At 56.9% G+C, this 14372-nt stretch overlaps 5 protein-coding genes across 5 annotated transcripts; 3 read left to right on the top strand and 2 right to left on the bottom strand.

Moving 5' to 3' along the window:
- Positions 1–1172: 1172 nt before the first annotated feature.
- On the top strand, positions 1173–3191 carry N656DRAFT_718313 (alpha/beta-hydrolase; the record flags this gene model as incomplete). The annotated part of the gene is made up of 1 exon (XM_064812269.1): positions 1173–3191. The coding sequence occupies one exon, from the start codon at positions 1173–1175 to the stop codon at positions 3189–3191; it is 2019 nt and encodes a 672-aa protein (XP_064665912.1).
- Positions 3192–3530: 339 nt separating this feature from the next.
- Positions 3531–6824, top strand: N656DRAFT_437148 (uncharacterized protein). The gene is made up of 5 exons (XM_064809655.1): positions 3531–3900; positions 3986–4045; positions 4114–4196; positions 4273–4424; positions 4497–6824. The coding sequence occupies exons 1-5, from the start codon at positions 3870–3872 to the stop codon at positions 6709–6711; spliced, it is 2541 nt and encodes an 846-aa protein (XP_064665911.1). The 5' UTR covers positions 3531–3869; the 3' UTR covers positions 6712–6824.
- N656DRAFT_784370 (uncharacterized protein) lies at positions 6787–8462 on the bottom strand. Its single transcript, XM_064816157.1, has one exon. The coding sequence runs from the start codon at positions 8054–8056 to the stop codon at positions 7019–7021; it is 1038 nt and encodes a 345-aa protein (XP_064665910.1). The 5' UTR covers positions 8057–8462; the 3' UTR covers positions 6787–7018.
- Positions 8463–9195: 733 nt separating this feature from the next.
- N656DRAFT_718243 (uncharacterized protein) lies at positions 9196–11214 on the top strand (the record flags this gene model as incomplete). The annotated part of the gene is made up of 1 exon (XM_064812261.1): positions 9196–11214. One exon carries the CDS (start codon positions 9196–9198, stop codon positions 11212–11214), a length of 2019 nt encoding a protein of 672 aa, XP_064665909.1.
- Positions 11215–11871: 657 nt separating this feature from the next.
- Positions 11872–14296, bottom strand: N656DRAFT_832449 (DnaJ-domain-containing protein). Its single transcript, XM_064818662.1, has 3 exons — positions 13934–14296; positions 12586–13865; positions 11872–12532 (listed from the first exon to the last, which is right to left on the bottom strand). Exons 1-3 carry the CDS (start codon positions 14037–14039, stop codon positions 12302–12304), a joined length of 1617 nt encoding a protein of 538 aa, XP_064665908.1. The 5' UTR covers positions 14040–14296; the 3' UTR covers positions 11872–12301.
- Between the last annotated feature and the right edge of the window lie 76 nt (positions 14297–14372).

Genomic DNA, 14372 nt, shown 5'->3' with positions numbered 1-14372 from the left:
TGGCTGGACACCACTAGCGGTTGCTGCTAGCTATGGTCAAGAGGCAGTTCTTCGGCTGCTTCTCGACCACGGCGCTACAATCGACCCAAAGGACCGTGGTGGCATGACGCCACTTGCTATAGCTGTCGAACGTGGCTATGAGGCAGTTGTCCAGCTTCTTCTAGATCGGGGCGCTACAATCGAGCCAAAGGATGAATTTGGCTTCACGCCACTTGCGCTGGCTGTTGTTCATCGTCAGAAAGCACTTGTTCCGCTGCTTCTTGATCGTGGTGCTATAATCGACGCAAATTGTAATGGCAAGACACCACTTATCCTAGCCGCTCAAAACGCCAAGGAGGATTTCGTCCAGTTACTTCTTGATCGGGGCGCTGCAATTGAGGCAAAGGACCCTAGTGGCAAGACACCACTTGCTTTAGCCGCCAGGAATGGCTATAAAGCAGTTGTCCAACTCCTTCTTGATCGCGGTGCCGCAATCGATGCAAAGGACTGTGACGGCCGGACACCACTTGCACTAGCTGCCGAATATGGCCGCGAGGCAATCGTTCAATTCCTTCTTGATCGGGGTGCTGCAGTCGAGGCAACGGGTTGTGACGGCCAGACACCACTTGCTTTAGCCACCAAGAGCAAATGGAACGATCATACGGCAGTCGTCCAGCTTCTTCTTGATTACGGCGCTACCTATCCAGGTAGCAAGCGATTATAGCCAGATACCACTTGCTGAACCCGTTGGACTATAGCTACTGGCAATCGTTCGGCCTCTTGACTGGGGCTTACCTGATCTCTAAGGTTCGGCACAGGATTGTCTCGAAACTTTTCCATTTCTTCATAAGGACGGTTGAGGGATCGGTTAGAGAGGTGGACGTTGTGCTGGTTTGTGCCCCGGTAGAAACGGTACAAGTACAGAGCATGGCTAGGTATGATATATGTTATGATTACTGGGGGGCATGATGTTGAAGGTGTAGATGGGTATTGAGAGATTGTATGTATGCAGCCTTGATGATGAACCCTTCATGCAACTACACGTAGGCACATTGCATGATTGCAATTGGCGGTTCGACGTGCTGCCAAGAACTGAAGCTTATGCACGTATCGAACTGTCCCGAATTCCCATGCACCCCTTACCCCACACCACGGCCAAGACACGGCGCATCTCTGACAAGACAACGGCGACCATGGGGATAGCGCCGGTGTTGACGACAGCTCCGCAAGGGCAACCGCCGCCGGGGGTTTGGCGTCGCTGGATTAGCACGGGGGCATTCATTGTTGGCCTGCTGCTTATCGCCAAGTTCCCCCCGTTAAAGCACAGCTTGAATTTCGCATGCGACTCCGGTTCCAGGGAGACCCAAATCTCACCATATGGTCAGTTTCCTTTACCTGACGACCCCTTCCGCTTTCTGCCCTGCACTCGGTCAACAGTCTCGCCGCCGTTAGACGACAGTCACCCTGATCGGACCTGGGCTGCCCGGTTCGATCCTAATCCCGATCACTGGAGTTGGGGCACATCAAGGAACAACGCCACTACCGGCGATGATGTGTACGCTGGACGTGGCATCTACCTATGCGGCTACCTGGACGTTCACTTGGATTATACAAACAAGTCCGATAGCCGCATCGCGCGCCTCGCCGTGACCAAGTTTCAGATCTCCGGTTTGGCACGTGTTGACGTGGTCAACGACTCCTCCTCGGCCGGCAGGAAGAGCGAGCGGACCATCGTCATTGAGCCGGGTGGCCCAGGAGGCAGCGGGACGGGCTACGCATGGCGCGTGGCGCAAAACGTCAGCGAGCGGTTTAGTGACGGCAAGTTTGACGTCCTGGGCTGGGACCCGCGAGGCGTGAATGCCTCGCTTCCGGCTGTCGAGTGTTTCCCGTACGACGCGGAACGCGATCACTGGAATCTTCTCAGCTCGCTGCACTATGCCGTCTCGGACTCGCCCAGGCGCCAGCTGGAAATCGCGGATGCTATGAACGCTGCAGTGATGCGCGCCTGCTGGGAGCGGCACGGCGATCTTGGCCGCTTCGTCGGCACGGGGCTTGTTGCTCGGGACCTGGAGCAGATCCGGATAGCGCTTGGTGAGGACGAGCTGACGGGCTACCTCGTCAGCTATGGCACGGGCATTGGGCAAACATATGCTGCCATGTTCCCGGGCAGCGTGGGTCGGCTGATCCTCGACGGTACCGAATATGTGCGCGACCATCGCCTCCGTGGCGGGTTTGGTTGGACTGCACTGGACAATGCCACAGATGCCTGGCGTGACGGGTTCTTGGGCGAGTGTATCAATGCTGGCCCCGATCACTGCGCGCTTGCAAGGCCAAGGGACGGGAAGCCGGTTACCCTCTCGGATCTCGAGACACGCATGGACGCTTTGATGAAATCCCTCGCCGCCCGCCCTGCCCCTGGATACCTGGAGGCCAGGGGTCCAACTTTGGTAATGTACTCGCCCCTCGTTGACGCTTTCTATGGTGCAATGTACAACCCGAGAAGTTGGCCTACGCTGGCACAAACGCTATATGAGCTCGAGGCGGGGAACTCGACCCTTGCAGCATCCACTTTGGAACGTTCTTGGCAATATGACCCGGCCCTCCCATGCTCACCGGATCCTATGCCCGCCTCAGACTTGGAGCTGGGTACCCTTGTTATTTGCGCGGATTCCTATGATGCTCCTGGGCCTGACGACTTGGACTGGTGGCTGTCACTCTGGGTGAACATGACCTCGAAATCTTGGATTGCAGGCAACAGCCGTTTCTACAATGTCCTTCCCTGCCGCCATTTCCTGACGTATTGGCCGGACCCCGTCGGCGTGTACCGCGGTGACCTCAACAAGACGCTCAAGCACCCGGTGCTGCTCATCGCCGAGACGTACGACCCGGCAACTCCGCTCCGGAATGGAAGGCGGCTGCTGCAAGAAATGGGCGCAAACGCGCGGTTGATTGCTCACCATGGGTACGGCCATTCTTCGAGGGATACCTCAAGCTGCACTGAGTCGTTGGCGAAGGCGTACATTCTCAACGGCACTCTGCCGGATGAGCCCGAGACGGCATGCTATGCCGATGAAAAGCCGTATCTCTACGGTGTCAAGGAGAACAATGGTGCTGCCTTGACCAAGACGAAGGAGGATCCTGTCAAGGCGTGGCAACAGCATCTGACTGAGCTGTCCCTTATGAACCCGAGGCTGCTCCCTGGACGGCGGTAAAAATCAACCGTATCTGAATCTGTAGCTGAACCGTCACATTTGGATAGAAAGAACTGGGATGAGAAAGTGAATTGGCCCTCTTGAATCGGGCTGGGCGTGAGCAAACGCTCAAGATCGATAACCTTCAGAGCAGCTGCAAGCAGCTAGCTGCCGGGACCGCATCAGCTACAATCTCTGGTGCTGCCCTGGTCATCATGGCCAATGCAAATCTCACTGTCTGGTCCGATAGTAAGTAACGACGCTGTGAGCCGGTGGAAAGGAAACGGCATTTCTCAACTGTGTGGGACGCGCGGTTACCGCTTCGCTCCGATTTAGTCCATGTTGTAGCTCAAATCTTCGCCAGTCGCAAGACGAGCCAAAGCTTCCGTGTACGTACATTGCTGCTGGAAGCAGGTGTTGCATTGATGACGGAAAATAACGTACCTATGGAAAAGGGAAAGAGAAGGTAAATGACTGGCTCAGATCACGTGCTGTCGCGTAAGTGACGTGTCGGGCGTCAGTTGAATTTCCAAGAGAAGCTGCGGTTGCCTGAATTCACCGGGTCACTTATCAATCCACAAACTCCAACTTCCGGCACCGCATCATATTGTTGAGCTCATCCCCGCGCAGCCCAATAACCCGACACATTTGATGATCAGAATACGTTATTCTCTAGCCACTGCGACCTAAGCAGGAATAATGTGGCTGCTCGAAAGTGATATTTTTGAGGGTGTGTATACTGACACTGCCTTCGTCCCCATATTAGCACCGGAAAGGAAGGGACAAGAATGGTAGTTGATTTAAAGAATGGATAGGGAGAAAGCTGTGGTTGCGGCCGGGAAAGCTATATCTCTTTGGTCGCACTGCCGCAGAACGCAAGTCAGGCCCTGCTCATCATCAAACATCGCCCTGTCACCTTGCTAATTTGAATGTCCATCTCTAGCTGGTCAACTTGCCATATCAGACAAAACGATCTCTAGGAAGCACATGACGATTCAGGTTGACAGTGTTCCCGAGGGCGGCGGTGTATGTTAGCCCGGATAACGCCCTCTGACCATCTCAGCCGTCCATATTGCTATGATTGAGTGCTGACTAGCCGCAGCGTAACATCCGCACACGCTCTACCATCACGATCGAAGACCTCAACTCCAAGAAGGGGACTGTTGTCAATGGCGTCCAGATCCGCGGCCAGAAAAAGACACTCACAGACGATGTGAATGAAATCAAGCTGGGTTTGTGCCCTAAAATGGTCCGGTACGTGAAGCTCCGGCTCGAACTCGCGAACCTGACCTTCAGAGTTGCTGATGTGCGTCGGGGACGCGGTAGGATTCGCTGGCACCAGGTGGTTCTAAGCTTTTCGTTTACCAACAAAGAGCTTCGCGCAGACCCTTGGGCGAGGCTTCGGGACAGTCTGGAGCAGCTCGACATCAAGTACTCGGCCGAATACGAGGCCAGTACTACCCATGTTGTCTCCAAGAAACGGAATACTTCCAAAGGGCTTCAGGCACTTATAAATGGAAGATACATCGTGACCGATAGCTTCATTAATGCTATTGTGGACGCGGCTACCGTGCCAGCTGATGCCGAGGAGGGTACAAGCAGCGCTTTGGAGCAGGACTTCGAAGCTGCTTGGCCGAATCCTACCGAGCATCTGCCACCCCGAGGTGAGGAGCCGATAGACCGGCCACCAGAAGCCTACGCTCCGGATGAGCGGCGACGAGAGGTTTTTGACGGCTACACTTTTGTCTTTTACGAAAGAAAACAATATGAGAACCTTCTCCCCGCCATCACAACTGGGAAAGGCAAAGCCCAGCTCATGGAGGTTACTCCGGGGGTTACAGACGTCGACGAATTTGTTCGCTTTGTCAAGGGCCTCGCGGGCGAAAAGGGGTTGGGATCGTTTGAGGACGGCAGCGAGGGCAAAGGGGTGGTTGTTGTGCGATACACGCCAAAGGACGAGAATCAGGATTGGTTTGCTCAATTCTTGACTGCGTTCGCCCAGCGCCTTGATCACAGGCCAATTGACCAGCGAGAGTTCCTCGAGGCTATCCTCGCCTGTGACGCTTCCATGCTTCGCCGTCCACTTGAAACGGCCACGGAGCCAGCCGCGGAGCCGGAGGCGGAACCGGTAGTACAACACGCGCATGACCAAGGAGACCGAATGGAAGTCGACCAGCCTCCGGCCGAGTCAGAAACGCCTCAAGAACCGACCAAGGAACAAGAGTCCGCCCCGGCACCGCCTAGGCCACGAGGTCGGAGGGCCGGACGCACCCGCTTCAGAGGCTTTGATTTCGACGATACAGAATTTATGGAGCAGACCCCGCCGATAGAAGCGTCTGAGCCGCCTCAGGTAGCTGCAGCATCGCAAGACAGCTTGTTTGTCTCCCAGTACCAGGAACCGAACCTGGCCGCGGACGAAGAAGTCCCTGCCCCGCGTCCGTCTCAGCGGTCACAGCACAAACGCGCGCTCTCGCCGCTGCCCGAATATGACAACTCGGCGTTGATGGAAGAGATCGCGCCGAGAGCAGCAGCCGCTAAACGCCGACGCATCGAATCCGGGGAGACTCCCGAGCCGCCGCCTCCTGCGCCTGAACCTGAGCCACAACCCGAGGAGGACGAGGAAATGGCCACGGAATCTCCGCAGGGAAAGCGAAAGAAGGGCCAAGCCGCGAAAGGAAAGGCAAAGAAGGCGAAGGAGGGCGAGGATATTCTCGAGCTCGCACGCCAACGCCGGGAAGAGGCCGAGGCCAAAGCAGCGGCCGAGCGCTTGGAACTTCAGGCAACCGAAGACGGGATTGACTACGCCGCAATCCGAGCGTTGCACATTGTCGAGGAGTGCGAGGTTCATCTCCCTGAGGAACGGGGTGGTACCAGCCGGACCCGTGAGCAGGACATTGCCGACGGGCGCTGGGACCCGCGGTGGAACGGCCGCAAAAACTTCAAGCGGTTCCGCAAGCACGGTGAGGGGCCAGCCCGTCCGGCGGCGCGCATCATTATCGGGCTGGAGGAGGTCAAGCCGAAGGAGTATGGCATCGGCGACGACTATTGGCTCGAGGACGAAGGGAGTAGTCGCCGCAAAAAGGACAGCCAGCGCGGCGAATCACAGAGCCAGCAGCGGGAACGAGAACCATCGCAAGGCGGGTTGTCTGACGGCGGGACCGCCAAGGACAAGGGCAAGCAGAAGCCGGCGGCTCTGAGAAGGACTGTTTTGGTCGTTGACAGCAGTGACGAGGACGAGGGACGCAGCGAGGTCGGCACGGTGCAGGAAGACTCGGTGATTCCCGACTCGGAACCGTCGCGGAGCCGGGCAGCGAAGAATGCCGAGATGGCGAACGCACGCCGCGGTCAGTCGCAGACTCAGACCCAAACGCAGAGCCAGGTGTCGACCAGGGCCAGCGGCAAACGCTCCGCCCCGGCGGCGGCGGCGACCGTGGAGAGAGCAGCCAAGAGGCCGCGAAAGGGGTTCATGGCGGCGCCTTCAGATGATGAGAGTGAGGACAGCGATGATGAGCTCAAGTTTAGGTTCGGAAGGCGAAGATAGGCAGGTGCATGTCAGACGAACCTTGGGAGTGGCTTTGCGAAGCGAGCGGGCATTGCTCAGTAACGTTATATGACTCGAAATTTGCTATGCTGAACAGAGATGCGACCAAGTATATAACTGTATGTATGACACTAGATCAATCCTTGGAATCCGCCACGGGGGTATCGCCTCTACAATTCTAACGTACATACGTCGAACAGGCATGCGCCACTTGGAACCTCACCCAGCTCTCCCTTCACCCAAGCGAATTCAATGCTCTCCCCAATCCAAACCATCCCCACAGCGAACGAAGCTTCCCACCTCAATGCTAATCCATAGCCTCCATATCCCCCTTACCCCCCTCCCCTCCCTCCTCCTCACTGACATAGATCCCAACCAAACACGCAGCCAGCATCCCCTCATAATTAACCCACGGATGCACCTCACCAAAAAGCCTCGTCCCATCCCTGCCCGCGCCACGAAGCAGCTCAGGCTCGCCGCCCGGATGGAAGGGGAGGTAAGGCGTGATATTGTAGACACGGCCCCCAAGGACGGTCCACGCGTCCTTGCCTTTCCGTCCCGTCTGCCGCTTCAGCATCGACGGCGTCACCCGCAGATAGGGTGTCCCCGCCGGCAAACCCCGCAGCGAATCGGCCGCGGCGGGAGATGCCGTAAGCCGCGCCCAGTCTAGCGGCGAGTGGCCTGGTGAGAGGACGACCTGCCGGCTGGGCTTGGTCGGTTTCGACGAGTGGCTTGGTGGCGGGGCGAGGGTTGAACAGCCCGGTCCTCGGGTGGGGATGGGCAAGTTGTTGGTGGTGTTGGTGTTGTTGTTGGGGGTGGGACGGAGGGTTGGTGGGCGGCGAGGAGGTGGTGGTGGAGGGGGCGGCATAAGTGTTGAAGCTGAAGGCGAGGGTTCGGCGAGGGCGGGGACAGGGTTGAGTGAAGGGATTATTGGCGGCTCTGATGATGATAATGGGTCCAGTTGTAGCGCCGGGACTGGTTTGGCGTTGGTCACTGCCGATGCCGAGGCCTTGGGCGTGGCCTGGCCGTCGCAGGCTGAATTTGCGCTTGGCGAGTCGCCAAGAGTGTTGTGGTCGCTGGCATCGACTTCAGGCTCTTCTTGCTGAAGCACCAGCGTCGGCGGCAGCGCGGTTTGGTCAGCCGTCGGCTTTTGGATAGCCAGTGGGATTTCATCGGTAGGGCGTTCGGACCCATAGCTGACCGTCTCGGCGTCTATTCCATCCCCTCGATCGGCAAGGTCATGCTCCGTGTTCCCTTCATCCCGTCTTGTCTCCTCGGCCGATGACGCGAGTCGGGCAGGCGGGGATGCCCTGAATATAGAGGGAAGCCAGGCTGGTCTCCGCATGCAGAATAGGATGACAGATGCGACGATGAGCGAGAGACCTAGTAGCGCCATCCTCAGGCGCGCCCTGCTTACAGTCGTATGTTAATTGTTGAAGTGGATTCTGGCATGGATGATGGGATCCGGCCCGATGCGTCCCGTATACTGTATATGTATACAGTATACAGCGATTTGGTCGGAAGCTGGACCGCTCAAAGGGGCATTAAAGGTCGACTAAAAAGATCTATATCATCGATTATTCAGAGGCGAGCTGTATGCAGGGGAATGACGGCGGCGTGTTCAAGTCCCAGGCGGTTGGTCCAGCGGATTTCCAAGCGAAGATCGTATCGATAGATGGTGGGGCAGTCCTGTTTCGGAAGCAGGGGGGTTTGGGAGCGGGAGCGGTCAGTCTGCACTAGCCAAATGTTACACTAAAACAATGGCGGGGTCAGGGTCTGCAGCTCAATGCATAAAGGTAAACAAAATAATCGGGATGAATGGCTCTCAGGGGAACGATGATATCGGAGTTGGGAGTTAGTGGAGTTTGGATCATTGGCATCTAGTCATCACTGAGTGACTGAACCAACCCTACATCCGCCTGCTCCAGCTCTCTCAAAGTCTCTCAAGGTTTTAAAGGAGTCGAGGAACCCGAGTGCGGTCTTCTGGGCAGCTCGGCAGGTTATGTGGATGCAAAAATCCACTGTTGTTATTGCAGGCCACTCACAGCGGGCCAAAACGGGAAATCAGCTTCCATCCCGATTCGCGCCTCCCGTCTGATTGATTTGCCCGTCACAATGCCACATACTTTCACCTCCGGTGACTGCTTCCAAGAACGCAGCTTTGAGAAAAAGCTCCGCGTTGCCACGCAATCTTCGCGAATATCGAATGGCTCACTGCTACAGTCGACTTCACTCGAGAAAAAGCCGTCTGCGGGAATTTTAACTACAAGCAGGACCATTTCGGGTGCAAGAGCGGCAACCATCACAACAACGGAATCTGTTTTGCCCCCATCAACTGTCCCAACTACTGCTCCTGCTGCCGCCGCAATCACCACGACACGGTCCCGGCAGCCGCTCCAATTGCGCGACCAAAATGCCTCGCCGGCGATTTGGGCTGTGAAACTAGGACCCGAAACGAAATCATACCCGTCGACGGCAATCGGAATGCCGTCGTATGAGCGGGCATCCGCCACCGGCCAACGGCAGCCCACCCTTGCAAAAGCCGTAAACAAACCGCCCCTGACACCCAAGATCGCGGCCCGCCCGCAAACAGGCTACCATGCCGTCCTCGCAACAACACCGCTCGCCCGACGCCCCAACCACGAATCGTCACTGACCGTCAATGGCACTGCCTCCCGCGACAAGGACGAGTTGGCCTCGTCGGTGCCCGCCTTTCTCAGCAGCAACATCACCCCTCGTTCCGGCTCCAGACAAAACCGCGTCGACAGTGCTAACAGCACCCCGACCGGCACGCCCAATCCGGATCGCCACGATCACGGAGAGACCACGCCATTTGGCCCAGACGACACAGTCAAAAGGCCTATGGTGACCTTCAGTCCCGCCTCTGACGCCGGGAGTGGGGGAAGGGCGGACCGAGAGTCCAAGTTCTTCTACGCTTCCGAAGCACAGAAACAATCACAGCCGGTTGCGCAAACGAGACAGGTTGCGACACAGCAGCAGAGACCGGCAACATTCTTTTATGCAAATGGGAATACCCTGCCGGAACGGCAGGATGTACCTACTCCTGGGTCCTCGGCGCCGTCCTTGCCATCTCCATCTTCTACCTCTTCTAACCAGGACAACATAATGAGCAAGTTCGTCTATGCCAATGGGATCCCTGAGTTACAACCACCGGCAAAGATAGGTCCATCCTCGAAGCGAGCGTCGGGATCAGTCACTTCAGCAGTGTCCCGGGTGCCAGCAGGCAGGCAGGGAAACCCGCAGAGGGCTCCGTCACCCATCAAGCATCTAGCTTCCGGAGGGCCCAAGAGCCCCAGCGCCCCTATTATCGCATCACCTAGATCGCCGGTCTCGGTGACGAATAACCAGAGCGGCACTCAACCATGCCAGGCGAGACTGAGCGCCGAGATACACCGCCGGCCCAGCAAGTCGCATGCGCAGCCCAAGAGTCCTGGAATTGCGGACGCTCCGCTCATTGTCGCGAAGCGCCTGTCCTCCCACAGCTCTGCCCCGTCGTCCGGAAGCACATCTCCATCTGTGTCTTCCTACCCCGCGTCGAGCGAACCTGCTGCTAGCTCCGGATTTGCATCTCTACTTCAGGCCGCCGAGGACTTTACCGAGACTGACGAGACCAAATCTGAGTCGTTGAATAGCTCCAACAAGACGCCGCAGGAGAGCCAACTGACCGACCTGGTTGTCAGTGCGCGACGGGAGCGCAAGGTCCAGGACCTGGAAATTACGAACGCCAGCCTCGAGGCCATCAACCGCACACTGGAGAGGCAGCTGAGAAAGCAGACTGCTGAGTTGCGGCGCTATAAGCGCCTGTCCCGGTCGGGCCGGCTGAGCATTGGCTCCTTTTCTGTAGGCAACCGGGTCCCATCCGACTCCACCGTCGACGGGGGTGCTTTGGCAAGGGCAGGTATGGGGTTGGACGACCTGAGTGAGGAGCAGAGCGAGATCGAGGCCGAAGACGCCGAGCTGGAAGAACTGGAAGAAGAGGAGGACGATGACGTGTCCGGCTCCGAGGTCTCAGGGGATGAATCAAATCCAGGCTCGATCGCGATGCGCGACTCGCGGCATCGGCGGAGAGATGAGCGGCGGCTTCAGCTGGATCTGCTCAAACACCAGCAGCTGCTTATCGACAGCCAAAAGATTAACCAGAGCCTCAAACGGTGTCTGGGGTGGACCGAGGAGTTGATCAAGGAAGGCAAACGCGCCCTCGCCTACCAGGTCCGCGTGAGCGATGTAGAGCTCGGTGGTAGGGTTCTACCTCCCGAGGAGATTGAGCGCCGGGAGGCAGAGGCTGCCGCGCTCGCCGACGACGCCGATGCCGATCCCGACGCGGCTGGCGATGAGGAGGGCGACTACGAACAGGATGCGCTTGCCCAGCCAGACCCTCAGCTTCTTGGGATGGAGCTCTTGGCCGAGCCAGACGTTCGACCATGGGGCAAAGATCCCCAGGATAGGGACAGCGGAATCGAACTACCTGCCGATGGCGGGTAAGCAGGAGAAAACGACACACAGGCGCGCGGCTGTGCGTCAAATTCACCACTCATGGCATCAAATATTTTACGGCATATTTTCTTTGGTCGTTCTAGTCGTTCTAGTCGCATTGGGATAGGCCCGGGTTGGATTCGGTCGGTGTACTGCGTGGTATATTCTTGTGCGAGAGAGATCGCAAAGTGCTCGCCCGAAAAAGATCTTTACGCATCTTATCTCTGCTGCCCAAAAAAGGCATCGGGCTTGCTCCTTCCTTCATTCTCGGGTTATAAACCAGAGCCATCACCGGCCCATTTTGATGTTTTCCTTTGTCAGGACATTGTTTTCAGTATTTAGATACCCCAAACAAGCAGAGAGAAAGGACTGCAAACAGCAGACAGGGAGGGGACAGCATAGAAGCCTTTCATTCCTGGTGTTTTCCCCTTGGGTTACTCTTGCATATCAGCTTTCTTTCTATTACAATACCAGCAAGCTCTGATACCCCCGCAACTGCATACCTGTGTCAGTAGTACATTACGATTCTACCTACCTAATGATGGTCAAGATAAGAAGGAGACCTAGACAGACCATCGTTCAACACAGGACGATTCCCTCAGAGGGAAAGCCTGCGGGCTCTCTGCCTGACATTCTATCATCAAACTCGATGCTTCTACAACCAACCTCAGTCATCGATTATGATTCGTCCTACTTTGACCAGTCTATTCCGCATGCAAGAGATTATAAAGGGCTATATTCTATAACCGAATGCCTCAAAAAGAACAAATGCCAAGTGTGCCGGTCTGTCGCTGCGCGCAAGGGTTCCAAAATGACAACCAGGCGCCTAGCGTGAGGAAATGAGAGGAGGTATAAGGCAGCGAAGGCCAAGCAGAGCCAAAAAGACCCAGTCCATCATCTTGTGCGTGTATCCATGCGTGCGGTTCCCTCCGTTCCCAACAATATCAAAGGCACAGTCTCCTCTATCAGACAAGCCATCCCTACACCCCTTCTTTCTCGTACCGCCAAGCCAGGAGAATGCTTCTCAGGCACACATTGAATCTGGACAGGTTCAACCCTACAGCAGTATGTAAGATGATAGCAGAACCTGGGTATCCTATGACGAGCCCTTGGGCACATTGGGCGCATCGTTGGCCGTGGCCGTAGCCGCCGAGGACCAGGATTTGTCGCCGTACTTGCTCGCGTCACCGTTCTTCTCCTTCTTGTCCTTGCCCTTCTTCTTGGACTCCTTCTCCTTCTCTTTTTCCTTTTCCTTCTTCATGGCTGCCTCGGCGACAAGCTGCTCAAACGCCATGTAGTCACCCTCTTCCTCAGGGCTTCGCTTGGCCTATTATGCAGGTTAGTTTTGGTTTCTGTATGAGAAAGGAATTCATGGCTTACGTTTGAGCAAATTTCGCCGATGAGGATGAGCGCCTGGGCCCTCTCGAGCCGCTTGGCCAGCGGCACCTTCTTGTCGTTGAGGACGGCATCGCACACGTCGCGCAGCACGCTCTGGATCTCGAACTTGCTGCCTCTCCAGGCGGCCGTGAGGATCTTGCCCGTCACGCGGCGCTCGTACTCGGCCTTCTTCTCCTCGGTCCAGTCCTCGCCGCCCTGCTGGTCGAGGCGGGCCATCTCCTCCATGGTCTGCTGCGCGTCGATGGCGCTGCTGATGGTATTCCACGTGTCCTTGACCAGCGTGCCCTTGTCGCGCATCTTGCTCAGGAAACCGCCCATGCCAAAGAACTTTTGGCTGCGCAGCAGCGTCGTGCCCTTGGACACGTACGTGGCGCCGATGGCGTGCAAAATGTCGATGCCAAACGACTCCATCTTGAGATCCTCCACCTCGAGCCGTGTCTTTTCCTGGAACGCCGCCGTCACGTCCTTGCCCTTGTCCGTCTCGGTCCACACGGAGATGCGGTCGAGCAGCTTTCGGGCGAGCGTGTCGACGCGCTCCTGCCGCACCCGCGCCCGCTCCTTCTCGTACGCCGCCAGCTGCTCCCGCTGCTCCTTGGTCAGTCCCGACTTGGACTTCTTATCCTTCCGCTTCCCTTCCGACCCGGCCACCGTTGCCTCCTCATGCGCCGCCTCGTCCGACGGCCTGTCCATCAGCGCCGGCCGGATGGGAATCTGGGTGGTGCGCCCGTTCCGGGGGGTCGACGCGCCGGAGCCAGGGCCAGGAGACGGGGATTTTGTGTAGGGAGCTGAAGCGGTGCCGGGATTTTCTGACGATGCCTTCCTTTCGTCCTCGACTACTACTGCTGGAACCGGCTTCTTTTCGCTTGACGCCCGCGCAGAACTGCTACTCCCCGCGGTCTTTAGGCTCTCCTTGATCGCCTCATCGGTGCCAGGAAACTCGCCGTCGTGGTGCGAGTGCGACCCTGGCTTGTCCGCAATACCTGCTACTCCCTCCTCCTCTTCCTCAACGCCGGCCATGGCGATGTCCATAGTGGCCGTTAGATCCTTCATCAAACTAATCTCGCCGATCCAGTCGATAAAGGCCTCCCCGCCAAAGATGCTCGTAAAAAATTCGGCCGGGTCGATGAAGCCCTCGGATGGGCGAGCCGATTCCTTTCCATACTTGTCGTAGGCCTTCCGCAGGTCTTCGTTGGACAATACTTGGTAGGCCTCGCCAATTTCCTGAAACTTGGTGTGCGCCGAGGGATCGTTGGGGTTCTTGTCTTTTATGGAGGAGGCGCGGTCAGCAACATGAGAGAAGCGGGCGAAAAGAGGGCTGCTCGCTGCTTACCAGGATGATGGATGATGGCAAGTTTCCGGTAAGCCTTTTTGATCTCAAGCTCGGTGGCCGTCGGTTTGACACCAAGGATGTCGTAGTACGCGGTGTCGACCACCATGGCGACAACTGGATGAGCCAAGCGGATGCGATGCGATGCGCTTCGTTATATTGCCGCGGATGGCTCTGCCGACGTCGTGGGTCTCAGGCAGTTGCAGATGTTGAAACTGATTATCAGTGACTATGTTCGGATGAACGAAAGAGAAAACCACCCAAAACTGGCAAAGGCTTAGGCTGCGCTTCTCGACGAAGTTGGGCCGTCAAGTCCAGATACTGTATCAGGTATTCAGAAGTTTAAGACACAAATCCACTCCCGCGCTATCCCGTCGAAGTGGATGCAACCAACTGCGTCAGCCTAAGCCCCGAACTGAATTACGTACGTACAGTGCGTACG

Source organism: Canariomyces notabilis, assembly GCF_033297395.1.
Source record: "Canariomyces notabilis strain CBS 508.74 unplaced genomic scaffold N656scaffold_33, whole genome shotgun sequence".
NCBI lineage: Eukaryota > Fungi > Ascomycota > Sordariomycetes > Sordariales > Chaetomiaceae > Canariomyces > Canariomyces notabilis.
This window is presented reverse-complemented; position numbering and strand designations above follow the sequence as displayed.

Excerpts from the sequence above, each read along its gene's own strand:
- N656DRAFT_437148 (XM_064809655.1), top strand. The coding sequence starts at position 3,870 with ATGTGGCTGCTCGAAAGTGATATTTTTGAGG. Across the intron at positions 3,901-3,985 it reads CGAAAGTGATATTTTTGAGG|GGAGAAAGCTGTGGTTGCGG; the intron begins GTGTGTATACTG and ends AAGAATGGATAG. Across the intron at positions 4,046-4,113 it reads TGGTCGCACTGCCGCAGAAC|CTGGTCAACTTGCCATATCA; the intron begins GCAAGTCAGGCC and ends GTCCATCTCTAG.
- N656DRAFT_784370 (XM_064816157.1), bottom strand. The coding sequence starts at position 8,056 with ATGCGGAGACCAGCCTGGCTTCCCTCTATATTCAGGGCATCCCCGCCT.
- N656DRAFT_832449 (XM_064818662.1), bottom strand. The coding sequence starts at position 14,039 with ATGGTGGTCGACACCGCGTACTACGACATCCTTGGTGTCAAACCGACG. Across the intron at positions 13,866-13,933 it reads TGCCATCATCCATCATCCTG|ACAAGAACCCCAACGATCCC; the intron begins GTAAGCAGCGAG and ends CCTCCATAAAAG. Across the intron at positions 12,533-12,585 it reads TCGGCGAAATTTGCTCAAAC|GCCAAGCGAAGCCCTGAGGA; the intron begins GTAAGCCATGAA and ends CCTGCATAATAG.